Source organism: Ranitomeya imitator, chromosome 3, assembly GCF_032444005.1.
Source record: "Ranitomeya imitator isolate aRanImi1 chromosome 3, aRanImi1.pri, whole genome shotgun sequence".
Classification (NCBI taxonomy): domain Eukaryota; kingdom Metazoa; phylum Chordata; class Amphibia; order Anura; family Dendrobatidae; genus Ranitomeya; species Ranitomeya imitator.
Genome location: NC_091284.1, coordinates 466,864,988 through 466,886,141, shown reverse-complemented (window position 1 = coordinate 466,886,141; position 21,154 = coordinate 466,864,988). Strand labels below are relative to the sequence as shown.

Genomic DNA, 21,154 nt, shown 5'->3' with positions numbered 1-21,154 from the left:
TTTGGAGCTGGAACATCGTGGTTTTTTTTTTTCCATTGGTTCGCATCGTGTCAGGACTTGGTTCCGTGCTCTGCTGGATATGGTGAGCTGGCTTTTTTTCTTTGCCTATCTGGAAGGCGCCAGGGGCGTCCACGAGAAGGTTGACGATCTCCGCGAACCAAGCTCTCCTGGGCCAATCCGGGGCGATCAGAATGACTGGCACCCCTTCCGCTTTGATCTTTTTCAACAGCTTGGGAAGCAAGGGAACGGGTGGGAACAGGTAGGGCAGCACGAACCGTGACCAAGGAATGGCCAGAGCGTCGACGCCCACTGCAAGAGGATCACGAGACCTGGATACGAACTGAGGAACCTTCTGTTCGTACGAGACGCCGTGAGGTCCACATCCGGAGTCCCCATCGAAGACAAATCTGATGGAAAACTTCCTGGTGCAAGGACCATTCTCCTGCCGCGAGACCCTCGCAGCTGAGGAAGTTGGCGGCCCAATTGTCCACGCCGCGGATATGCACTGCGGATATCACCGTAACCGTTGCCTCTGCCCAGAGGAGGATCTTGGATACCTCGGCAAGGGTCAAGGAGCTCAGAGTTCCCCCCTGATGGTTGACATAAGTCACAGCCGTGGCGTTGTCCGCCTGGATTCGGATTGGTAGGCCCTTGAGAATCCTTTCCCAGTGACGGAGAGACAAAAAAATGGCCCGAATCTCGAGGACATTGATCGGCAGAGATGACTCCTGCGCCGACCAACAGCCCTGAACAGTCAGGTGGCGAAACACCACACCCCAGCCGAGCAGGCTGGCGTCCGTTGTCACCACCTGCCATTGAACTGGAAGGAAGAACCTGCCCTGGGAGATGAGAGGTGACGTTAGCCACCAGTTGAGAAACAGTTTGACCCGGAGAGAGAGTCGGATCGGACGATCCAGGGAGAAGACTGTCCTGTCCCACTGAGACAGATTGGCTTGTTGAAGAGGTCGCAAATGAAATTGTGCGAAGGGAATCGCTTCCAATGTTGCTACCATCCTCCCCAGAACCTTCATGGCCGAACGGAAGGAGGGAGGCCGAGGACCCTGGAGCAAGCGTATATATCCCAACTGAGGATGGATCTCTTGTCTTCGTGAAGAAAGACTTTGGTCTGACGAGTGTCGAAGAACATGCCCAGAAAGATGATGCGCTGAGAAGGAATAAGGCAGGACTTCTTCCGATTGACCAGCCACCCGAAATGGGCTAGGGTGTCGAGAACGATGGACAGGCTTTCGAAGCATGAGAAAAGGACAGAGCCTTGATGAGGAGGTCATCGAGGTATGGAAACAGAACCAGGCCTCTGACCCTCAAGATGGGCATCAGCTCTGCCATGATCTTCGTGAAAACCCTTGGGGTGATTGCCAGACCGAACGGCAGGGAGACGAACTGAAAATGTTCCTGGAGCACTGCAAAGCGCAGGAATCGGTGATGTCCCAGGAATATCGGGACAAGGAGGTAGGCGTCCTGAATATCTATGGAACACAGAAATTCCTGAGCCTCCATGGAAACAATTACCGAACGAAGGGATTACATCCTGAAGTGTCTCAGGCGAACCCTCTTGTTCAGCAATTTGAGATCCAGAATGGGACGAACCTTGCCGTCTTTTTTCGGTACCACAAACAGGTTTGAATAGAAACCTGTAAACCGTTCTTTTTCTGGGACGGGAACGATTACCCCGGCTTTGAGGAGAGAAGCGATGGATGCGAAGAAACCCTGAACTAGAGCGGGGTCTCTTGGAGGTCGGGATTCGAAGAAGCGATCGTGAAACGAACTCTATCTTGTATCCCGCGGATACAACTTCCCTGACCCATGCGTCCTCTACTGAGGAGATCCAGACGTCCCTGAAGATGAGACGGCCGCCCAGCCTGGGAGATTGGTTGGGGTCTTGCCGAGAGTCATGCAGAGGTGGATCTTCCAGTCCTGGGCCTGGATGATCTACCCTGGGAGTAGCGAGGACGCCAGGAAGGATACGGTCTTCTCCTGACGTGCCTGTGACCTCTGTTGCTGCTGGGGAAAAGAGTTTAACGCCGCGAAGCGATGAAAAGGCTGAAAGGACCGAAATTGACGTCTAGGGGGAGGACGATGAGGTTTGGCCTGGGGAAGAAGAGAGCTTGTGCCCCCGGTGGCGACCAAAGGGACGAGACCCCTGACAGGGCAGGCTGGTAAGGGACTTTTTTGAAGAGAAATCCGCCTGCCAGGCCTTAAGCCAAACGGTCCGGCGGATGGCAACTGCGTTGCTGGACGCCTGAGCCGCACAAGACGCAACAACCAGGGAGGCCGAGACCAGATATTCACCCGTGTGAGAAATCTGGTTGGCAAGTTCCGCCAGCTGTCCGGGTGGAGCCCCGTCCAGAATGCCCTGACGGAGTTGTTTGGCCCACTTGGATATGGATTTTGAAACCCAGGTGGAAGCAAAGGCCGGGCAAAGACTAGCTGAGGCCGCTTCAAAGGCTGACTTCGCAAAAGATTCTATGACTATCGTTCGAATCCTTCAGAGGTGCTCCGCCGGACAGTGGAAGGACCGTGTTGGTGGACAGTCTGGAAACCGGAGGATCCACCGAAGGGGAAGCAGTCCAATTAGCAGTGAGCTCCGTAGAAAAGGGATATAAAACGCCAACTCGCTTTCCTCTCTGAAAGTGTCTGGTCGAGTTCGCTCTTTCCCTGGACATAATCTCCTCGAATTCCGATGCGAAAAACTTGGAAGGTGGTTTAACCCGTCTAAAGGAAACCGCCTGATCTGCGGGTTCTGTAGAGGACTCCTTGATGCCACAGGTTTGATTTATCGCTCCAATAAGATTCTGAACCATATCCCTCATGGTAGCGATTTCGTTCGAATCCAGCTCCGAAATATCCTCCGCATCAGAGAACGCCTTGCCTGACTCAGGGGAGGAGGACCGGGGGGTGGGTTGGGGGGGAGTCGACCGCAGAGAAGGACCGTGTGGTGAGATGGACCGAGAAGAGGACTCAGACCGGCGTTCCTGTCTGGACCTTTTGCGGTTTGCAATGGAGGGCTCGGACGGAGCTTCCTGCGACCCGCGGGGGTCTGCAGGGGTAATCGGTCTAGCACTGACACCAGAGTTTGGGACACCCGTGTCAGATCCGCCACTGATTGTGAGAGAGAGGAAACCTAGCCTGGGGTGGGGGTATCGCTCTCGAGCGGAGCAGCCGGGGGATCCTGGGCGGTGGGCACAATCGGGTTGCTGCAGGCCTGACTGAGTGGAGAGGACTGACCTGAGAGAAGTTTGCAGTTACAAGACGAACATGCAAAGTATTTGACTAAGGCAGAGGAATTAGAGGAAGAAGTAGGAGGGCTAGAGCAGCCCCCTTTAGAGGTAGACATTGTGAAAAATGTCCCTGAAGAAAATGTCAGAGGGTTAGGGGACAGAGGAGTGTCAGTCTGCAGTGCAGAGCTACTCACGGCAGACGAAAAACGAATTCCGGAGGAAGCTTTTTGACTTGATGGTATGGACCTCCGGCGAGAAGTAGTCCCTTAGGCAGGAGGGTGGTATGGCCTCCTGCCGCAATTTGGACCGATCTGCGGATGTGACCGCTGAGATTTGGCGACAAACGTCTGTGGAGGAGAGGACTCGTGGTTCAGGAGTCCCAAGATGGCGCCGGTGGGCGGAGAAAAGGCAGTGCCTCCGTGAAATTGTCGGTCGGGAGAAAAGCCCGCCCAATGAATGAGGGAAAGGGGCGGAGTCCAGCACCGGAAGTAGGCCTGGGCAGAAGCCGGGGCCTAAATTAGAGATCGGTGACCGGCAGAGAAGGGCCGCGGCGTCGGAACAGTGCGCCGCAGTGGAGGAAGCGACGCGGCAGGTGAGCGGCCGCATACAGCGGCCGGAGCAGCGCAGCCCCAAAGCGGTGTGGCGGCCTGGCAAGCCGCCACGCTGAAGGAGGATGAACGGCCGCTTACAGCGGCCGGAGCAGCGCAGCCGCCTGAGGCGATGCGGCGGCTGACAAAGCCGCCGCACTGAAGAAGGAATGAACGGCCGCTTAAGCGGCCGGAGCAGCGATGCCGCAGGGGTCCGAAGCGGTGTGTGGCAAGGCCGCGCTGGTAGTAAGGTGGCCGCTAAGAGCGGCCGTAACAGCGCGGTCACGGATAAAAAGCGGCGCGGTAGTCCGTAAAGGGAAGAGATGTGACCCGCATCAGAAACCCCTTAAATCAGGCACCCCCTTTTGAGGATAAAGGGAAGCCGCAGGGTGGGAAGGGAAAATACTCATCCCACGCCGGTACTAACCTGGAAGGAATGAGACGTCCAGGGAGCTGATGGACGTCCTCGTCTCTGCAACCGACAGGCTCTGGTGGGCGAGTGGGTGGGGGACGGAGGCAGGACCGGACATCTAAGCACGCTGGTGTGCTAGGCTCTTGGTCCTGCTGAAGGATCTATGAGGATACGGGGTGGCAGTACACACCGTACTCATAGTCCGCATTGTGGGAGTACAGGTGTGACTGTTCACCCTGTATCCCTCCGGAAAACCTGAAAGAAAACGACGCACATTGAGCTAGATAAGGGTCTAATGAAAGACCCATGTCCACCTCCTACTGACACTAAGCTAAACTGAAGTGCATAATGCCAGTCGGTGGCGTGTACACTGCAGAGAAGCAGCTAACTTTTTTTGCGCATAGTGACAGCCTCCTAGTGGCAGCAGCATACACCCATGGTTCCTGTGTCCCCCAATGAGAGGCGATAGAGAAAATCCCTTTACGTAGGAGGCACTAACAGGGTTTTTGCCTAGTTTCTACCTCTCAGTGGCAAGGTTATCATCTGTGTCCTCTAATAACAAAGAAAAGAACCAAGGGCTGAATCAAAGGATTCCTTCAGGTACCTCACAATGCATTAACCTGTTGAAAGCATGCGACAATTACTATAACATTGGCGATTTCTTTAAAAGTAATTTCATTATACAGTAGGTAAACTGCCTTAATGGGAAAATTTATATAGATGTATATTTTTTTACTTACCTTAATCTTAAAGTCCTTACGCAAGATCTTCTCTTCACGAATTTTGGCTTTCTCATCCTTCTTTGCCTGGATACGCTTTTGCTGTTCTGCAAATAATGCCGCCAGATTGTTATCCAGGGCCATCATGGTCTCATCATCCACATCACCATCACTATCTTCTCCATCCTGGCAAGAAAATATCAAATCTAGTTATTCACAGCACACTACAATTGCCTTAGTCTACAACCTCCAAATCTTGGGTACACTAGAAATGAATCATAGAAAATGGATCATTTACCGCAGCTTTGCCACCTTGTAAGACTAACACCAGCTGCTTGCGGAACAGCTCATTTACATCTTCATCCACCGACTCCTCATCACTCTCTTTTGCTTCATCTTCATCGCCATCTTCCTCGTCTGTACTGTCCTCAGACATGCTCTCTTCTTCCTTATACGATATATAAAAACATTATAGTTAAGAAGCATACATCATTGTTGAGCGATGCCATTTTCTATCCCAATAAAGTTATATATTGGTTTGTAAAGCAAATGCCTTAATATAACCTGTTTTAGCTTAACAGAGTTATCCACAGAAGTAAGTAAAGATTTAGCACAGCTACATAGACAACACTGATATTTAAATGAGGTGGATTAAAGAAAACTCCACCTGATCTTCAAGAGCTTTTTTCTGCTCCTTATCGTCTGTTATCACAATTGCACTTTCCTCACTCTGCTCTTCTTCTGGATCAAAAACCTGAAAATAACAGGACAATGGAGAAATTACCGTTAGATGACACTACACAACTGGAAAATTAACATGATAATACACGCATGTTATCGCATATACTTCTGCTCCTTTTCATAGATCCCATAGGAGGTCTCTTCACATATAATGCCTCTAAAATTAAAGTGACTATTGCAATCAGTTGATACATTTAAATGGCAGTCACTCGGATCAACAGTTGTCTTTGTAAAACATTGATGGCGGACTATGACAGTAGTTCTCCACCGAGAGGTCTCATGGTAGGGAAGCTACATTTGCAACTAACAAGTTCTAAAGTCACTGCCCACTTTTGTTTTTTGTTTAACTAATGTATTGGATGTGATTTTGTGGCACTTACTAAAATATAACTATTACAGGTTCTCCTCCTACAGTTAAGTCCAGCCTTCCTCACTGGTTGCGCACAGCTCGATGTCCACAAAATGGCTGCTAGTGGAGGGTTAAGTAACCAGACCTGTCCTTCAGCATCATCCAATAGAAAAACAATTTACATATGAAAGCAGTTTTACAATTGGTGGCTGATGGGCAGATTTGGTCAAATGATCCTCCATCAGCAGCCCTTTTAATGAAGGGAATAGTTGTGTGGTCTGTGAGGGAGGTTTCACTGGGAGCAGAATGAGGAGAACCTGAAATACTATATATTAGAATGTGCCACGAAATCATGGTAATCTAAAGATAAGGTGGGCAACCCACCTAATTTACAAAGTAGTCCACGCAAACAATACGTACATTTAGGATCAGTTGCAGGGCATCCTTGGTCAAGTGTGGGCAAATCTTCTTAAAGACGTTCCTAGAGACCACTCGAAAAAGTCTGCTTGGTTGAGAGAAGAGCGACAGGAGGATTTCAACCATCACCTCCACCCACTCTGGTTCATCTGAAGCTGACAAAAGGTACGGATAAACAGGTTTAGGCTTTGGCATGCGTAAAGCTTTTTAAATCGTATTACATTATGGCAGCATTATAAAACATTCACAAATAGACATACTGATTAGTTATAAGGTGGTATAAAGTCCACATCCATGGCAACACACTGTAGTGTCACTATAAGCCGAGATTTTCAGCCCAAAAAATGGGCTGAAAGTGCCCATCTCGGCTTATACTCGAGTCACGGAAGGCGGGGGGGACAGGCGGGTGAGCAACGCCTGTCAAATACTCACCTGCTCCCAGCGCTCCTGACACGGACCCTGCATGTCCCACGGTCTTCGGGTGCCTGCGGCTTCTTCCCCTGTTCAGCGGTCACTGGTACCGTTCATTAAAGTTATGAATATGGACTCCACTCCCATAGGGGTGGAGACACACATTCTCATTACTGTAATGAGCGGTACCATGTGACCGCTCACTACAGGTAGAAGTTACCCCTCCCAAAGACTGTGGGACATGCAGGGACCGCGTCAGGAGCGCCGGGAGCAGGTAAGTATGTCATTCACCTTTCCGCGTTCCACCGCCGCCTCGTCTTTCCGTTCTTTTGCTGTGACTGTTCAGGTCAGAGGGCGCGATGACGTATTAGTGTGTGCGCCGCCCTCTGCCTGAACACTCAGTGCGGAGAGACGGGACGCTGAGGAGCAGCGACGAGAGGTGAGTATGTCATTTTTTTTTTTTTTAGTGTAGCAGCTGCATTACGTGGCACAATGCATGGCAAGAACTGCATGGAGCATTATATGGGGCATCTATGGGGCCATAACTGCATGGAGCATTACATAGGGCATCTATGGGGCCATAACTGCATGGAGCATTAGATGGGGCATCTATGGGGCCATAACTGCATGGAGCATTATATGGGGCCATAACTGCATGGAGCATTATATGGGCCATAACTGCATAGAGCATTAGATGGGGCATCTATGGGGCCATAACTGCATGGAGCATTATATGGGGCACCTATGGGGCCATAACTGCAAGGAGCATTATATGGGGCACCTATGGGGCCATAACTGCATGGAGCATTATATGGGGCATCTATGGGGCCATAACTGCATGGAGCATTATATGGGGCATCTATGGGGCCATAAAGAACTGAATGTAGCATTATATGGGGCATCTTATGGGGCCATAAAGAACTTAATGTAGCATTATATGGGGCATCTTATGGGGCCATAAAGAACTGCATGGAGCATTATATGGGGCCATAACTGCATGGAGCATTATATGGGGCACCTATGGGGCCATAACTGCATGGAGCATTATATGGGGCATCTATGGGGCCATAACTGCATGGAGCATTATATGGGGCCATAACTGCATGGAGCATTATATGGGGCATATTTTGTATCGAGCATCTTATGGGGCCATAATGAACTGTATGGAGCATTATATGGGGCCTATTTTGTATGGAGCATCTTATGGGGCCATAAAGAACTGCATGGAGCATTATATGGGGCATATTTGTATATGGAGCATCTTAAGGGCCATAATGAACTGTATGGAGCATTATATGGGGCTCTTGATTTAATATGGATATTCAAAAACACAGCCTACTGATGTCTCAATTTTACTTTTATTGGTATCTATTTTTATTTTTAACATTTACCCGTAGCTGCTGCATTTTCCACCCTAGGCTTATACTCGAGTCAATTAGTTTTCCCAGTTTTTTGTTGCAAAATTAATGGGGTCGGCTTATACTCTAGTATATACGGTAGTTTTAATAAAATAGTTTTGTTTCAAATGATGAGTAAAGAGAACCTGTCAGATTCACGAATCATATTCTGTTCGTGTAATTGCAGCCACTTGCGTGTTTTGGCAGACTAGCTGTCCAATTTGGTTCCTGCGCAGAGTCTCCCCATCCGGATCGAGTTGGCTGACCGGTACCTCCTTATGTTTATTAATTTACGGTTGCCACTCCAAGCTAAATATAGACACGTGCACGTGGAAGAGGGGAGGAAATCCCAAAATATGACCTTTGCTTACCTATTTTTTCTCCTCTTTTCTTTTGTAACTTATGTTTTATTGTTTTGTTATCTTCTCGCCTTATATTCAAGAAGTTTACACATTAAAACCGGAGTCCATATTAGCCCACCCAGCAAACGTTACATTACGTGTATGTGTAGATAATTACCCTGGTTATTAACCATATACAGTGGACATGAAAAGTCAACAAACCCGTTAAAATGGTAGATTTTTGACAATTTTTTTTTTTTTTTTTTTTTACTAAGAATTACTTCAGATTTTTTTCCACCTTTAATGTCAACATAAATAGTACAATTCAATTAATGGGGGGGGGGGGGGGGGGAAATGAAATCTTTTCGGGTTGAAAAGTCAAAGCCTAAAATGTGGTTGCCCAAATATGAACACCCTTAAACTAATACTTTGATAAAGTATCCTTAGAACTTATGACAGCATTAGTCACTTTGGGTAGGAGTCTATCAGAATGGCACATTTAGAATTGTTCATCTTTGCTTAATCTTCCTTGCAGTAATGCTCCAAGTCTGTCAGATTGCGAGGGCATCTCCTGTGTACAGCCAACTTCAGATCAACCTACAGATTTTCAGTTAGATTCAGGTCTAGGCTCTGGCTGAGCCATTCCAAGACTCTGATCATTTTCTAGCAAAACGACTTTTTTTTGTTGATTTGGAGGTATGCTATGGTCGTTGTGCTTAAAAGTGAAATTTTCTTCATTTTCAAATTTTTAATAGAGGCCTGAAATAGACTGATATTTGGAACTGTTCATAATTCTCTCCAACTTGACTGAACCCCCCACATTTCTAGACACCGAAAAACAGCCCCAATGCATAATGCGGCCTCCAGCATGCTACACTACAGGTGTGGGGTTCTTTTGATGATGTGCAGTGTTGGCTTTGAGAAAAAAATACATTTTGGAGTTATGGCCAAAAAGTTCAACCTTGGTCTGTCTCATCAGACCAGAACATGTTTTCTCACATACTTTTGGCAGACTTGATGTAGGATTTGGATGTTTTTCTTAGAAAAAGAAGAAAATGGCTTCAGTTTTGGCACCGTGCACCACAGGCTAGACATACGAAAAATATGGAAGATTCTTGTCACAAGCAATACAGAACTAGTACCTGACAAATTCTTGCAGCTCCTTTAACGCTGCTGTAGGCCTTTTGGCAGCCTCCCAAGCTGATTTTTTTCTGGTCTTTATTTTTGAGGGACATCTAGTTCTAGTAACATCACTGCTGTGCCAAATTTAAGCCACTTTTTGATAACCACTTTCAACAGTGCTCCACGTTACAGTTGTGCTCAAAAATTTACATACCCCGGGCAAAATGTTTGCTTTCCTGGCCTTTTTTCAGAGAATATGAGTGATAACACCAAAACATTTTCTCCACTCATGGCTAGAGGTTTTGGGAAGCCATTTATTGCCAAACTACTGTGTTTTCGCTAAATCATAATGACAACCTAAAACATTCAAATGACCATGATCAAAAGTTCACATTCCCTGGTGATCTTGGCCTGATAACATGCACAGAAGTTGACACAAATGGGTTTGAATGGCTACTAAAGGTAACAATCTCACTTGTGACCTGTTGGCTTTTATGCACACACACTGATTGATTACAAGCAGAGTGTGTTTCTGGCCACTGACGTTTCTGGATTGCAAGTCATTGAGAAAGCAAAAGAATTGTCAATGGATCTACGGGAAAAGGTAGTTGAACTGTATAAAACAGGAAAGGGATACAAAAAGATATCCAAGGAATTGATAATGCCAGTCAGCAGCGTTCAAACTGTGATTAACAAGTGGAAAATCAGGGGCTCTGTAAAAACAAAACCACAGTCAGGTAGACCAAGAAAAATGTTGTCCACAACTGCCAGGAAAATTGTTCAGGATGCAAACTAGAAGCTTGGGCTGATAAATGGCAAATGAGCTTTAATGGGGATAAATGTAAGGCCATGCACTTGGGTAGAAGTAATAAGATGTATAACTATGCGCTTAATTCTAAATCTCTGGGCAAAACCGTCAATGAAAAAGACCTGGGTGTATGGGTGGATGACAAACTCCTGTTCAGTGGCCAGTGTCAGGCAGCTGCTACAAAGGCAAATAAAATAATGGGATGCATTAAAAGAGGCATAGATGCTCATGAGGAGAACATAATTTTACCTCTATACAAGTCACTAGTTTGACCACACTTAGAATACTGTGCACAGTTCTCGTCTCCAGTGTATAAGAAAGACATAGCTGAACTGGAGCGGGTGCAGAGAAGAGCGACCAAGGTTATTAGAGGACTGGGGGGTCTGTAATACCAAGACAGGTTATTACACTTGGGGCTATTTAGTTTGGAAAAACGAAGACTAAGGGGTGATCTTATTTTAATGAACAAATATATGAGGGGACAGTAAAAAAACCTTTCTGATGATCTTTTTAATCATAGACCTAAGACAGGGACAAGGGGGCATCCTCTACATCTGGAGGAAAGAAGGTTTAGGCATAATAACAGACGCGGGTTCTTTACTATAAGAGCAGTGAGACTATGGAACGCTCTGCCGTATGATGTTGCAATGAGTGATTCATTACTTACATTTAAGAGGGGACTGGATGCCTTTCTTGAAAAGTATAATGTTGCAGGGTATATATACTAGATTCCTTGATAGGGCGTTGATCCAGGGAACTAGTCTGATTGCCGTATGTGGAGTCTGGAAGGAATTTTTTTCCCCAATGTGGAGCTTACTATTTGCCACATGGGTTTTTTTTTGCCTTCCTCTGGATCAACATGTTAGGGCATGTTAGGTTAGGCTATGGGTTGAACTAGATGGACTTATAATCTTCCTTCGACCTTAATAACTATGTTACTATGTTACCAGGGCCGGACTGGCAATCTGGCAATTCTGGCAAATGCCAGAAGGGCCTGTCTGGTCATGGGCTGCCTTGTCTGCTACGATGTTTACAGAATCGGTGTTCTCAAGACACCCATACTGTTAACAGTTGTGATGGAGCACAAAGTTGCTAACTCTGTCATTTACCCCAGCAGGCCACGGGTATCATTAGAAATATTGGTCTTGTAGTAAAATCTTCCTTTCCTCCATTCAAGGTAATATTAGTAATATATCCCATCTGGTGCTTGCGGATGGGGACCGCATGGGTCTGTGTGATTTCAAATGCCCGGGCTAAATTTCATCCCCAGTCCGTACCTGTATGTTACTGTAAAGCACGGAGGTGGATCGCTCATGTTTTGGGGATGTGTGAGCTACAAAGGCACAGGAAGCGTAGTCAAAGTTGAAGGAAAGATGAATGCAGCACCTTATCTGCAAATACTGGAGGTAAATTTGCACTCATCAGCCCAGAAGCTGTGCATGGGACGTACATGGAAGTTCCAACATGACAACGATCCAAAACACAAGGCCAAATCGACCTGTCATTGGCTAGAGCAGAACAAAGTAAAAGTTCTCAAGTGGCCATCTCAGTCTCCTGACCTCAAATTCTGCCAGGGTATGTAAACTTTTGAGCACAACTGTACATCTAATGCCTTGGAAAAAAAAATAGTTAGTTAATCTTCTCCTGACTGATAACTTACAACCTGATGTTTAACAGTGTAGTGGTGTGTAAACTTTTTATATTCATTGTAGCAACCGGTATGCTGCATAATCTACCACAGATTCTCTATATGATTTAACTTGAACTACCCTTTTCGGCTTTAATGTGACTGATTATTTTTATATACATTTTATGTGCTTGCTTTTATTTTTGGAGCAAAGGCAAACAGCAGTGGATTTAGGAATCACTCCACCCACTTCAAATGGGTTATAAAAGGGAGATATAGTCATAGCCTCAGCAGGAGGCGTATAAGCATGTGGAGCTAACAGTGCTTTTCCTAGTTTCTACCTCCCAGTGGTAAGGTCATCATCTGTGTCCTCCAATAACACGGACAAGATATAAGAGCCAAATCAAAGGTTTTGCCTTTGTGTTGTTAATTAATATGACTGAAAACTTTTATATATGTGTTTTATGTTATATCTCTCCATATGTTTACTGGCAACAGTTCCTCATATATGATTTTTGCCTTATTTAATTCAAGACACGTTTTCAGCTCCATATTGATTGGTGTATGCTACATCTGGTTTCCTGTATTGATACATTTTTGTCTTTTTAGAAAACCTTGGCGTAATCAAGGTACGGGAGAAATGAAACGTTGGTGGTTTATTAAAATATTCTGACACTGTATATCTGTAAAACATTTTGGATTCATAAAAACACAATGTATTGCTGGATTAGTCAATGATTTCTTAATGAAAGCCATCTGATTAGCATCATAAGTGGCTAGGTTCTCTATGTGCACACAAAGGGAGAGAAAGGATTCATGGAAGAGGGAAGCCGCCCAAGCACATCAACCTAGTCTGCCAGAACACATACCGGGCCGTAATGGTAGAGCAAGAGACAGATTCACACTGACTACTTGGGCAGCATTTTTCTGATGACAGGTCCCCTTTGATAATAGCTTATAGGTATATATTACATAGTAAATGACAGCAGAATGGCTCTGTCCTTGCATATTATAATAATTATAATTTTGTTTGACAGTTCTTACTTTACATGCAGACATATGTTAATGCTTAACAAACCTTTTTTCTTTGATTTTTTGCTCAGCGCTTTTTCCAGACAGTTGTGGATATCATTTAACAATTCCACACTCTCATCAGCAGTCTAAATAAATAATGAGAAAATCAATTTATGAAAGAAGAGGAAGATTAAAACATTGTCTTATATGTTTCTATCAAACATAACTAGATAGATCAATAAGAAATTTCTCACGGTGCTAGCGGTGATCGCACCGAGGGATATTGTGTTTTTTTTTATTTTTTTTTACAGGAGACCAAAGCTTCAATAACATGGGCCTTAAGGTACCGTCACACTAGACGATATCGCTAGCGATCCGTGACGTTGCAGCGTCCTTGCTAGCGATATCGTCCAGTGTGACAGGCAGCAGCGATCAGGCCCCTGCTGTGCTGTCGCTGGTCGGGGAAGAAAGTCCAGAACTTTATTTGGTCGCTGGATCTCCCGCTGACATCGCTGAATCGGCGTGTGTGACACCGATTCAGCAATGTCTTCACTGGTAACCAGGGTAAACATCGGGTAACTAAGCGCAGGGCCGCGCTTAGTAACCCGATGTTTACCCTGGTTACCATCCTAAAAGTAAAAAAAAAACAAACACTACATACTTACCTACAGCCATCTGTCTTCCAGCGCTGTGCTCTGCACTCCTCCTGCTCTGGCTGTGAGCGTCGGTCAGCCGGAAAGCAGAGCGGTGACGTCACCGCTCTGCTTTCCGGCCGCTGTGCTCACAGCCAGTACAGGAGGAGTGCAGAGCACAGCGCTGGAGGACAGACGGCTGTAGGTAAGTATGTAGTGTTTGTTTTATTTTACTTTTAGGATGGTAACCAGGGTAAACATCGGGTTACTAAGCGCGGCCCTGCGCTTAGTTACCCGATGTTTACCCTGGTTACCAGCATCGTTGGTCGCTGGAGAGCTGTCTGTGTGACAGCTCTCCAGCGACCAAACAGCGACGCTGCAGCGATCCGGATCGTTGTCGGTATCGCTGCAGCGATCCGGATCGTTGTCGGTATCGCTGCAGCGTCGCTAAGTGTGACGGTACCTTTAGGAGTGTTATTTTATGCTTTTTCTTTTTTTTTTGTTTAGCTACCGGAGCCCTCCTGCTGACTGACCTGCAGTGCCCAGGAGATAAAGACCATCCCCGTCTGGAACGCTTTGCAAAGAGGTGCTACTGCATGGATTGTGCAGGAACCCTCCATCTACCATCCCTTTGTTAGGGAGGTGGAGAGGGACTGTCCGCCTCCTTCCATCGCTGCTGTTTGTCAGTGGTGATGCAGTGGGGGCCGCACGGACGCCATAGATGCCCCTGTACATCCTAGGGGTTAACTTCCCCAGGATGGAACAGGGCTGTTGGTCCAGCTGTACTACGCCTGGCTGCAGAAGGGGGACATGGAGGCGACACTCCATATTCTCATCTGTTGCTGGTGTGGGGAGACCGATGCCCTGAAGGGACACGTTGCCACTAAAAGAAATCTCAGGCATACCTTGTTGCAGGAGGGGGTACGTGGAGGGGACACTCCACGTTCCTGCCTGTTGTTGGTTTGGGGAGATCGGAACCCTGAAGGGATCCGTCACCCCCTGTAATTATTAAAAAAAAACTAATAAAAAGTTTTAAAAAATGAAACGTAGATTGTGGTCTGAATATCAGACCCATGTGCCTCCTACAGACACTAAACATGAACTGGTTCGGCTGGAGCCAGTGGGCGGTGTATACTGCAGAGGAGGAGCTAATCTATATGTATGACTTAGTGTCAGCCTCCTAGTGGCAGCAGCATGCACTCACGGTCTGTGTCCACCAATGAGGCGAAGGAGAAAAAATGATTGCTACACTAAAGGTTAAGTCCCCAATGTGACCATATTCTTAGTTTAATATGTGTATTGGAGGTGACAGACACCTTTAATTGAGGCCAAACCACACAACAAAAATATAAACTAGGTATTTGATTGGGGTATTCTAATTATTTTAAATTATGGCATCAATGAATCTGCCCCCTAACTGATCACGATAAGCGAAGTGCCACAGACTCATGGGTCAGCCTGACGCTTACCAAGTGGAGCCATAAAAGTGTAGAGTTCTCAACACAGCAGGCATAGAAAGTTCAGTGTCTGGACTCACAACAGTCATACATTTATCATCCATCTCTGAAATATGACACAAATGACTATGTAGGAGTTAAAACCTTTACATTTGTGACTGGGCCTAAATTGTCACTCTTTTTGTGTTTTTTTGGCGCTGCAGTGTGCTGCCCTATTTATTTAACTATATACGAGTTGGCGACTCTGGGTTCAGCACCTGTTCACACTCAGTCTATGTTTGGATGTGCAGGTCAGGTTTTTGAAATGTATTCTCTAGCCTTCTGATCGTGCACTCCCCGCCTCCTAGCTTCAGGTGTTTTAATTATAGTAGGTCCAATACCCCTCCACATAGAGAGAGAATTTGAGTCCAAGAAGAGGTTTTTACATGTACCCATTCAGATGGAGACGTTTATTCTCAGTGAGGTAGGTCAAGCGTAGGACCTCGTATAAGAGAGATGCCTTAACGTGGCTACGAGGTACACATAAAATTGGCCATTTTTGTGCGCTAAAAGCTCTCATTTTTCATATTTCTAGTGCAGTAATGCAGTTCAAATTTCGTTTTTTCAAGTTTGCATGTTTTGGCGCTGCAGTGTGCTGCCCTATTTATTTAAATTGTCACTCTTGACCTACAGTAAATGGCATATTTATGGCTACACACGAATAAAGGACCCCAATTACAAAGGATGAATTAACCCAATATCCTAACATCCAAAGAAGCTACATGATGCATTCAGTAAATTGGTGTACAACATATATAGTACGTTTAAAAAGTTTACCTTCAAAAGATGAATTCCAACAAGTAATAGCAGCTGCTGATAGGACGATAACTCCATACTATTTGACTTCTTGGCTTTCTTCTGAAGAGCTTCCACTTGTTGTATCATTCTTAAAGAAAGACATTCTTACAACTAATCCTTTTGTAGAAACAACGCAACCAGTAAAATCTTATACAGTACAGAAGCAAAGAAAAGATTTATCGATTTATTGTAACCACTGTGGTAAGGGATATAAGTCTTCACATTGTGAAACACAGCTGTGAGCAGAATGCTGCAGACTTTTTGGAGAGACTATTGCAGTCCTGAGGAATACATTCAGTTGCATGGAATGAGTGGGGTCACACAACAATAGGACTGTTGCCCCAGGCTTCAAAAGATCCGGTTATGATCTATAAGGTCTATTTAAAAAAAAAAAAAAAAAAAAAAAAACTTTCTGACTTGATCCAATACTGAATGGTCAACAGGCACCGTGTGATCACATTACATGGACACTGATCATTCACCCAATTTATACTTCGGATACTGTAAATGTTTGAGTACAGGGGGTCTGGTTGCTGAGATCTAAAGTCCCTTGTGTGAATGGAGTGATATAAAGAATGTGTGACTACCATTTCTATAGATCGGAGTTGACATGTGTGACAAATGCTCAATTTACTATTTCTTTCTCACTGGACACTTTAGGACTAGTGATGAGCGAATATACTCGTTACTCGAGATTTCTCGAGCATGCTCGGGGGACCTCCGAGTAATCTTGAGTAGCGAGTATATTTGCTCATCACTATTTAGGACCCCTTTTCCTTGTCACTGATGAAGGACATAAAAGATTGATCAACAACAGCAATCGTATATTTATTACATATCCTATGTTGTTTGTCGGACAATGCCCTCAAATGAAGAAAATTACCCTTGCAAAATTACATTTTGTCAACAGATTATATTTTTTATGTTAAAGTGAATCGGATACCAGTTTTTGCCACCTAATCTGAGAGCATAATAGAGACCAAGACCCCGACTCCAGAGATGTGTTACTTACCGAGCTGCTTGCTGTAGTTTTCAACAGCTTTATCTGTAGGTGATCATCATTACAGCACTAGTAAACATGCTGCCATGTCGTCCTCCATATTAATGAGCTCTGTATAACCCCAGCCCCCAACACTGATTGGCAGTTTTCTGTCTATGCACAGTGTACACAGAAATCTGTGAAAGTGGTGTGGGCGGGTTATACAGAGCTCTGCATTCAGAGAACTAGTAGATCTGCAGCAGACAAAATAGAGTTTTAATCAAAGTTACAGCAATCATACCAGGACGTGAGAATGTTGGAAACAAGGTCTGTGCCCCTACATCATGCTGCTCTCAAATGGGGTAGCAAAGACCTGGTGACAGATTCCATTTAAAGGGAACATATCAGACAATTCATGCTGTCAAAACTATGGGCAACATGAATTGCAGACCAGTATATTGTTAGGTTAAACATTACAGCGTTTAAAGGTCAAGCCAGGGCCCATAGCTGGAGACTAGACCCTGTCAGCCTCTGGCCGACTGTTCCCATTTCAGCTGCAGGAAACAGATCAGTATCACCTTATGTACATTGACTTTTAAATTATATGTTCTCTGATACAATGCAAACCACCCAGGCTGGGAGCTATGCTGATCAAAGTTTGGGTAACATGAATCATCTGACAGTTCCCTTGTAGTCCAAATTTAGAAGAGGTGGATTTGCAACAGACAAGTACTAATGGGGATGTATGGTTTTTAGGTTTATTTGACAGTTCGTTCTATCATTCTCAAATATAAATGCATGACGAGTTATCATCATGGAGCCCTGCCCCCAAACAACAATTATCACCTATTCCCAGGAAAGATATCAGTATGATCACTGCTTTCTGCTGTATTTAGCCACTCAGACAATGAATGCATGGAAGTGCACATGACCACAGTTCTATTTGAGGAACACAAGATCCAGTTCTCCTAATCACATCAACCGGCAATTTCTTCCCATATATACACCTGTGCGGACATGGCACAAGGCACTACCCTTTTGAGACAGCATCTAAGCGAAACGAGCATCAAGGGGGGTCAGCAAGGAGACGCAAGGACTGTGCCAGTCACTATGGGTGAGCAGGATTAATGGACTAATTATATGTATACATTTGGGGTGACCCATTGATTGACTCTGTTGATACTATGGTTTCCCTATATGAGGTTTGATTTGCTCTACCCTGGATACCTTCGAGTCCTTTTCTATCTCCTTTGCTGTACCAGTGTGTCTCCACACCTATTCCCCTCCCTGTTGCCAATATGTATGTATGGCCATTATTGTTTGTACTAACTTAATATACTGGATTTTTATTTACGTTGTGGTGGTTCATGCACTCCAATTTCTCTGGTGTTCCTCTCCTAATTGGTGGGTATGCCAGAGATAATACATTCCCTTTTAAATGGCTAGGTGATAAATGTTGTTTGTAGGCCAAAGCATTTAACTAACTGCTGTCTCCTTACCGGGCCCAGGCGTCTTTTTGTTCTTCACTGAGTGGTTTAACAGGTTTGACTACCTTTCCCTCCGAAAGTAACATATCAGCATAGCGGACCATGCAATGAATCCACAAGCTGCCATCGGCAGTAACACCAACCACGTGCTTCTCCTTTAACGCATCAACGTGAGGACCTTCTCCTAACACAGGCATGCCGTTCAGATTCAACAACAAGCTGGAAAAGAATGGGAACATGAACTGCAATTTTCAGGGTACACTGCTTCAATTTATTGTACTTTCACGCAAAAGTCGGATAACCCGCTGAATTACTGAAAGATACAAATATTTAATAATTACTGACTCAAATTCCTAATAATTCTAAAAAAAAATATCCAGTCCAGAAGGCAAATGAAAAAATAAGTATGCGGCCTTAAGTATGGGGCATTACTCTCTTGTGGACTGCAAAGATGGGAATTGGGGGGGCAGGGGGGGGGGCATGTCTTGTTTTTTAAGATTGTCTCATAGCTACAGGTAAAGCAGGCTAAACCAGTTCCATGTGCTAAGCTTCCATACTTACGGTATGTTCTGCTGCTAAATGGGCGAGGGATTTGGGAATTTTGGAGAGGGGAAATATGGAAGTGTCACCCAGGTAGACTGACTCCCAACAAAGCATGTAACCAATGCGTTCCTGCCCTGGAGACATTGTAGTGGATGCTCTATGACCACTTACGCTGACATTAGAGAGTCTTCTTTAAAGTGGCTTGAATTGATTGAATACATTCTCTGTGTATAGCTGGCACAAAAGGTTGGTAATGTGCAAGAACAATAAAATAAAATCACTCACCTAAAAAAGGCATCAGCTACACTGGACCGTGTTTTGTCATCCAAAGGCAAAGACAGACGAGCTTCGGTTTCTGGAATTTTGGAGACTGATTTTTTGGCATCAAAAAATGCATGGAATAATATAAACCTGCAGAAAATAAAATATGAATCAGCAAGACATGTACTCATCCACAACAACACAGGTACTACACCAGTGTAATCGACTTACCGTGCAATGTACATCACTAGGTGCTCATCTGTCTTCACCTGGGGATTGTCAATGATGCTGACAAGTCGAGGGATAATCCACTTCCTCAGTCTAAACACAAAATGGTCATTTCTGGGGATGGAAGGGATGAAAACAGAGATTAAATCAATACTAGAAGAAAATCCAGTAAAAAAAAAAAAAAAAAAAATCTAATAAAATAAATGGGCTACATTGGCATCCATTAAGTGATCGATCTGGTTTTGCTGCTATTTTTTGTTTTACAGTTTCTAGAAATATGAACACAAATGTAGCATTACCAAACAATCATAGAATTCATAGAACACCAGTTTTGCACATCTTTGTGCCACAATTTGAGTATGGATGGTTATGCATAGGCTGGCCATGGCTCTCGTGTCCCAAACTGCATCGACTGCATATGCCAGTGAGGCTGCTGAATTCGAGTTAGGAGACCTGAGACCAGTCGGTACATCATGGATGTGTCATATCTAAAGTTACAATAATCACTATGTCAAATACTTCCACAACATCCGAATCTTTCACTTCATGTATGTGTTATGATGGGCCAACGCACTTGACACCCCAGAACTTTTTCGGATCAGAAAAGCCTAACTATCTCACAAAAAAAAAAACAAAAAAAAAAAACAACACCACTCACTTGTTTGGATGCTCTTGGTTTTCCCTCTGTCTCTTGGTCGTGAAATTCAGACAGGAATCAATGTCTGGCACAAGAAACATGCTCTTCAGCCAGTCTATATATTTCTGCAGAGCAGCTGGTTGTACATGTCTCATCACCTTCCATGTGCTGGGCACTACTGGGCACCCTTGGTTCGTTAGTGAGGAGAAGCCAATAAGAACTGTCAATTGCCTTTCAGCATCATCACAGCTTTCCAAAAAAGCGTCAACATAAGTTTCCATCTCTGGTGCAAACTTAAAGCGATCTGCAGGCTACATATATGGGGGGGAAAAAAACACAAGGTACACTAAATTATACACATTTAACTGGACGACAGTCAACTGGGACATCTTATTTTGTAACCACATTGCATTGGGTTTTGCATTACACTGTGGTTTCACCTAACCTCATCAAAATTTGTAATGGCAGTTTGCATGCCAATACCCAGAGGCCACAAACAGTTCAATACTGAGGAGGGGCACAGGAGGCCTTGACATTCATGCTCATAAGCCACTTTAGACCTCTAGCCCATGAGAGAGCCGATGTATGGCATTATGGCGCAAGCTGCAGACCAGAAGACCATATTTGTTACCTGCACTGATGTATTCAATATAGGAACAAGAGTTAGGCAAGTAAGGAGGTCTTTTCTACACTCTAAAATAGGGATTTTTGTGTGCTCACCATAAAATCCTTTTTTCCGAGCCATTCATTGTGGGACACGTGGGTGTATGCTGCTGCCACTAGGAGGCTAACACTAAGGCTACGTTCACATTAGCGTTGCGCCGCCCTGCGTCGGCGACGCAACGCGCGACGCATGTTAAAACGCGCAAAAACGCGCGCGTTTTGCGACGCGTGCGTCGTTTTTGACGA

General features: G+C 45.1%; 1 protein-coding gene across 1 annotated transcript in view; it reads right to left on the bottom strand.

The window, feature by feature from the left end:
* MYBBP1A (MYB binding protein 1a) overlaps nt 1-21,154 on the bottom strand; it is a 108,761-nt gene that overhangs the window by 55,465 nt on the left and 32,142 nt on the right. The window contains exons 9-18 of the mRNA XM_069757458.1: nt 20,267-20,556; nt 19,612-19,722; nt 19,405-19,530; nt 18,589-18,795; nt 16,090-16,198; nt 13,249-13,330; nt 6,468-6,619; nt 5,625-5,711; nt 5,256-5,405; nt 4,979-5,143 (exon numbers count right to left, since the gene is read on the bottom strand). Coding sequence (XP_069613559.1) covers nt 4,979-5,143; nt 5,256-5,405; nt 5,625-5,711; nt 6,468-6,619; nt 13,249-13,330; nt 16,090-16,198; nt 18,589-18,795; nt 19,405-19,530; nt 19,612-19,722; nt 20,267-20,556 — 1,479 coding nt within the window. The remainder of the gene's footprint in view (nt 1-4,978; nt 5,144-5,255; nt 5,406-5,624; nt 5,712-6,467; nt 6,620-13,248; nt 13,331-16,089; nt 16,199-18,588; nt 18,796-19,404; nt 19,531-19,611; nt 19,723-20,266; nt 20,557-21,154) is intronic.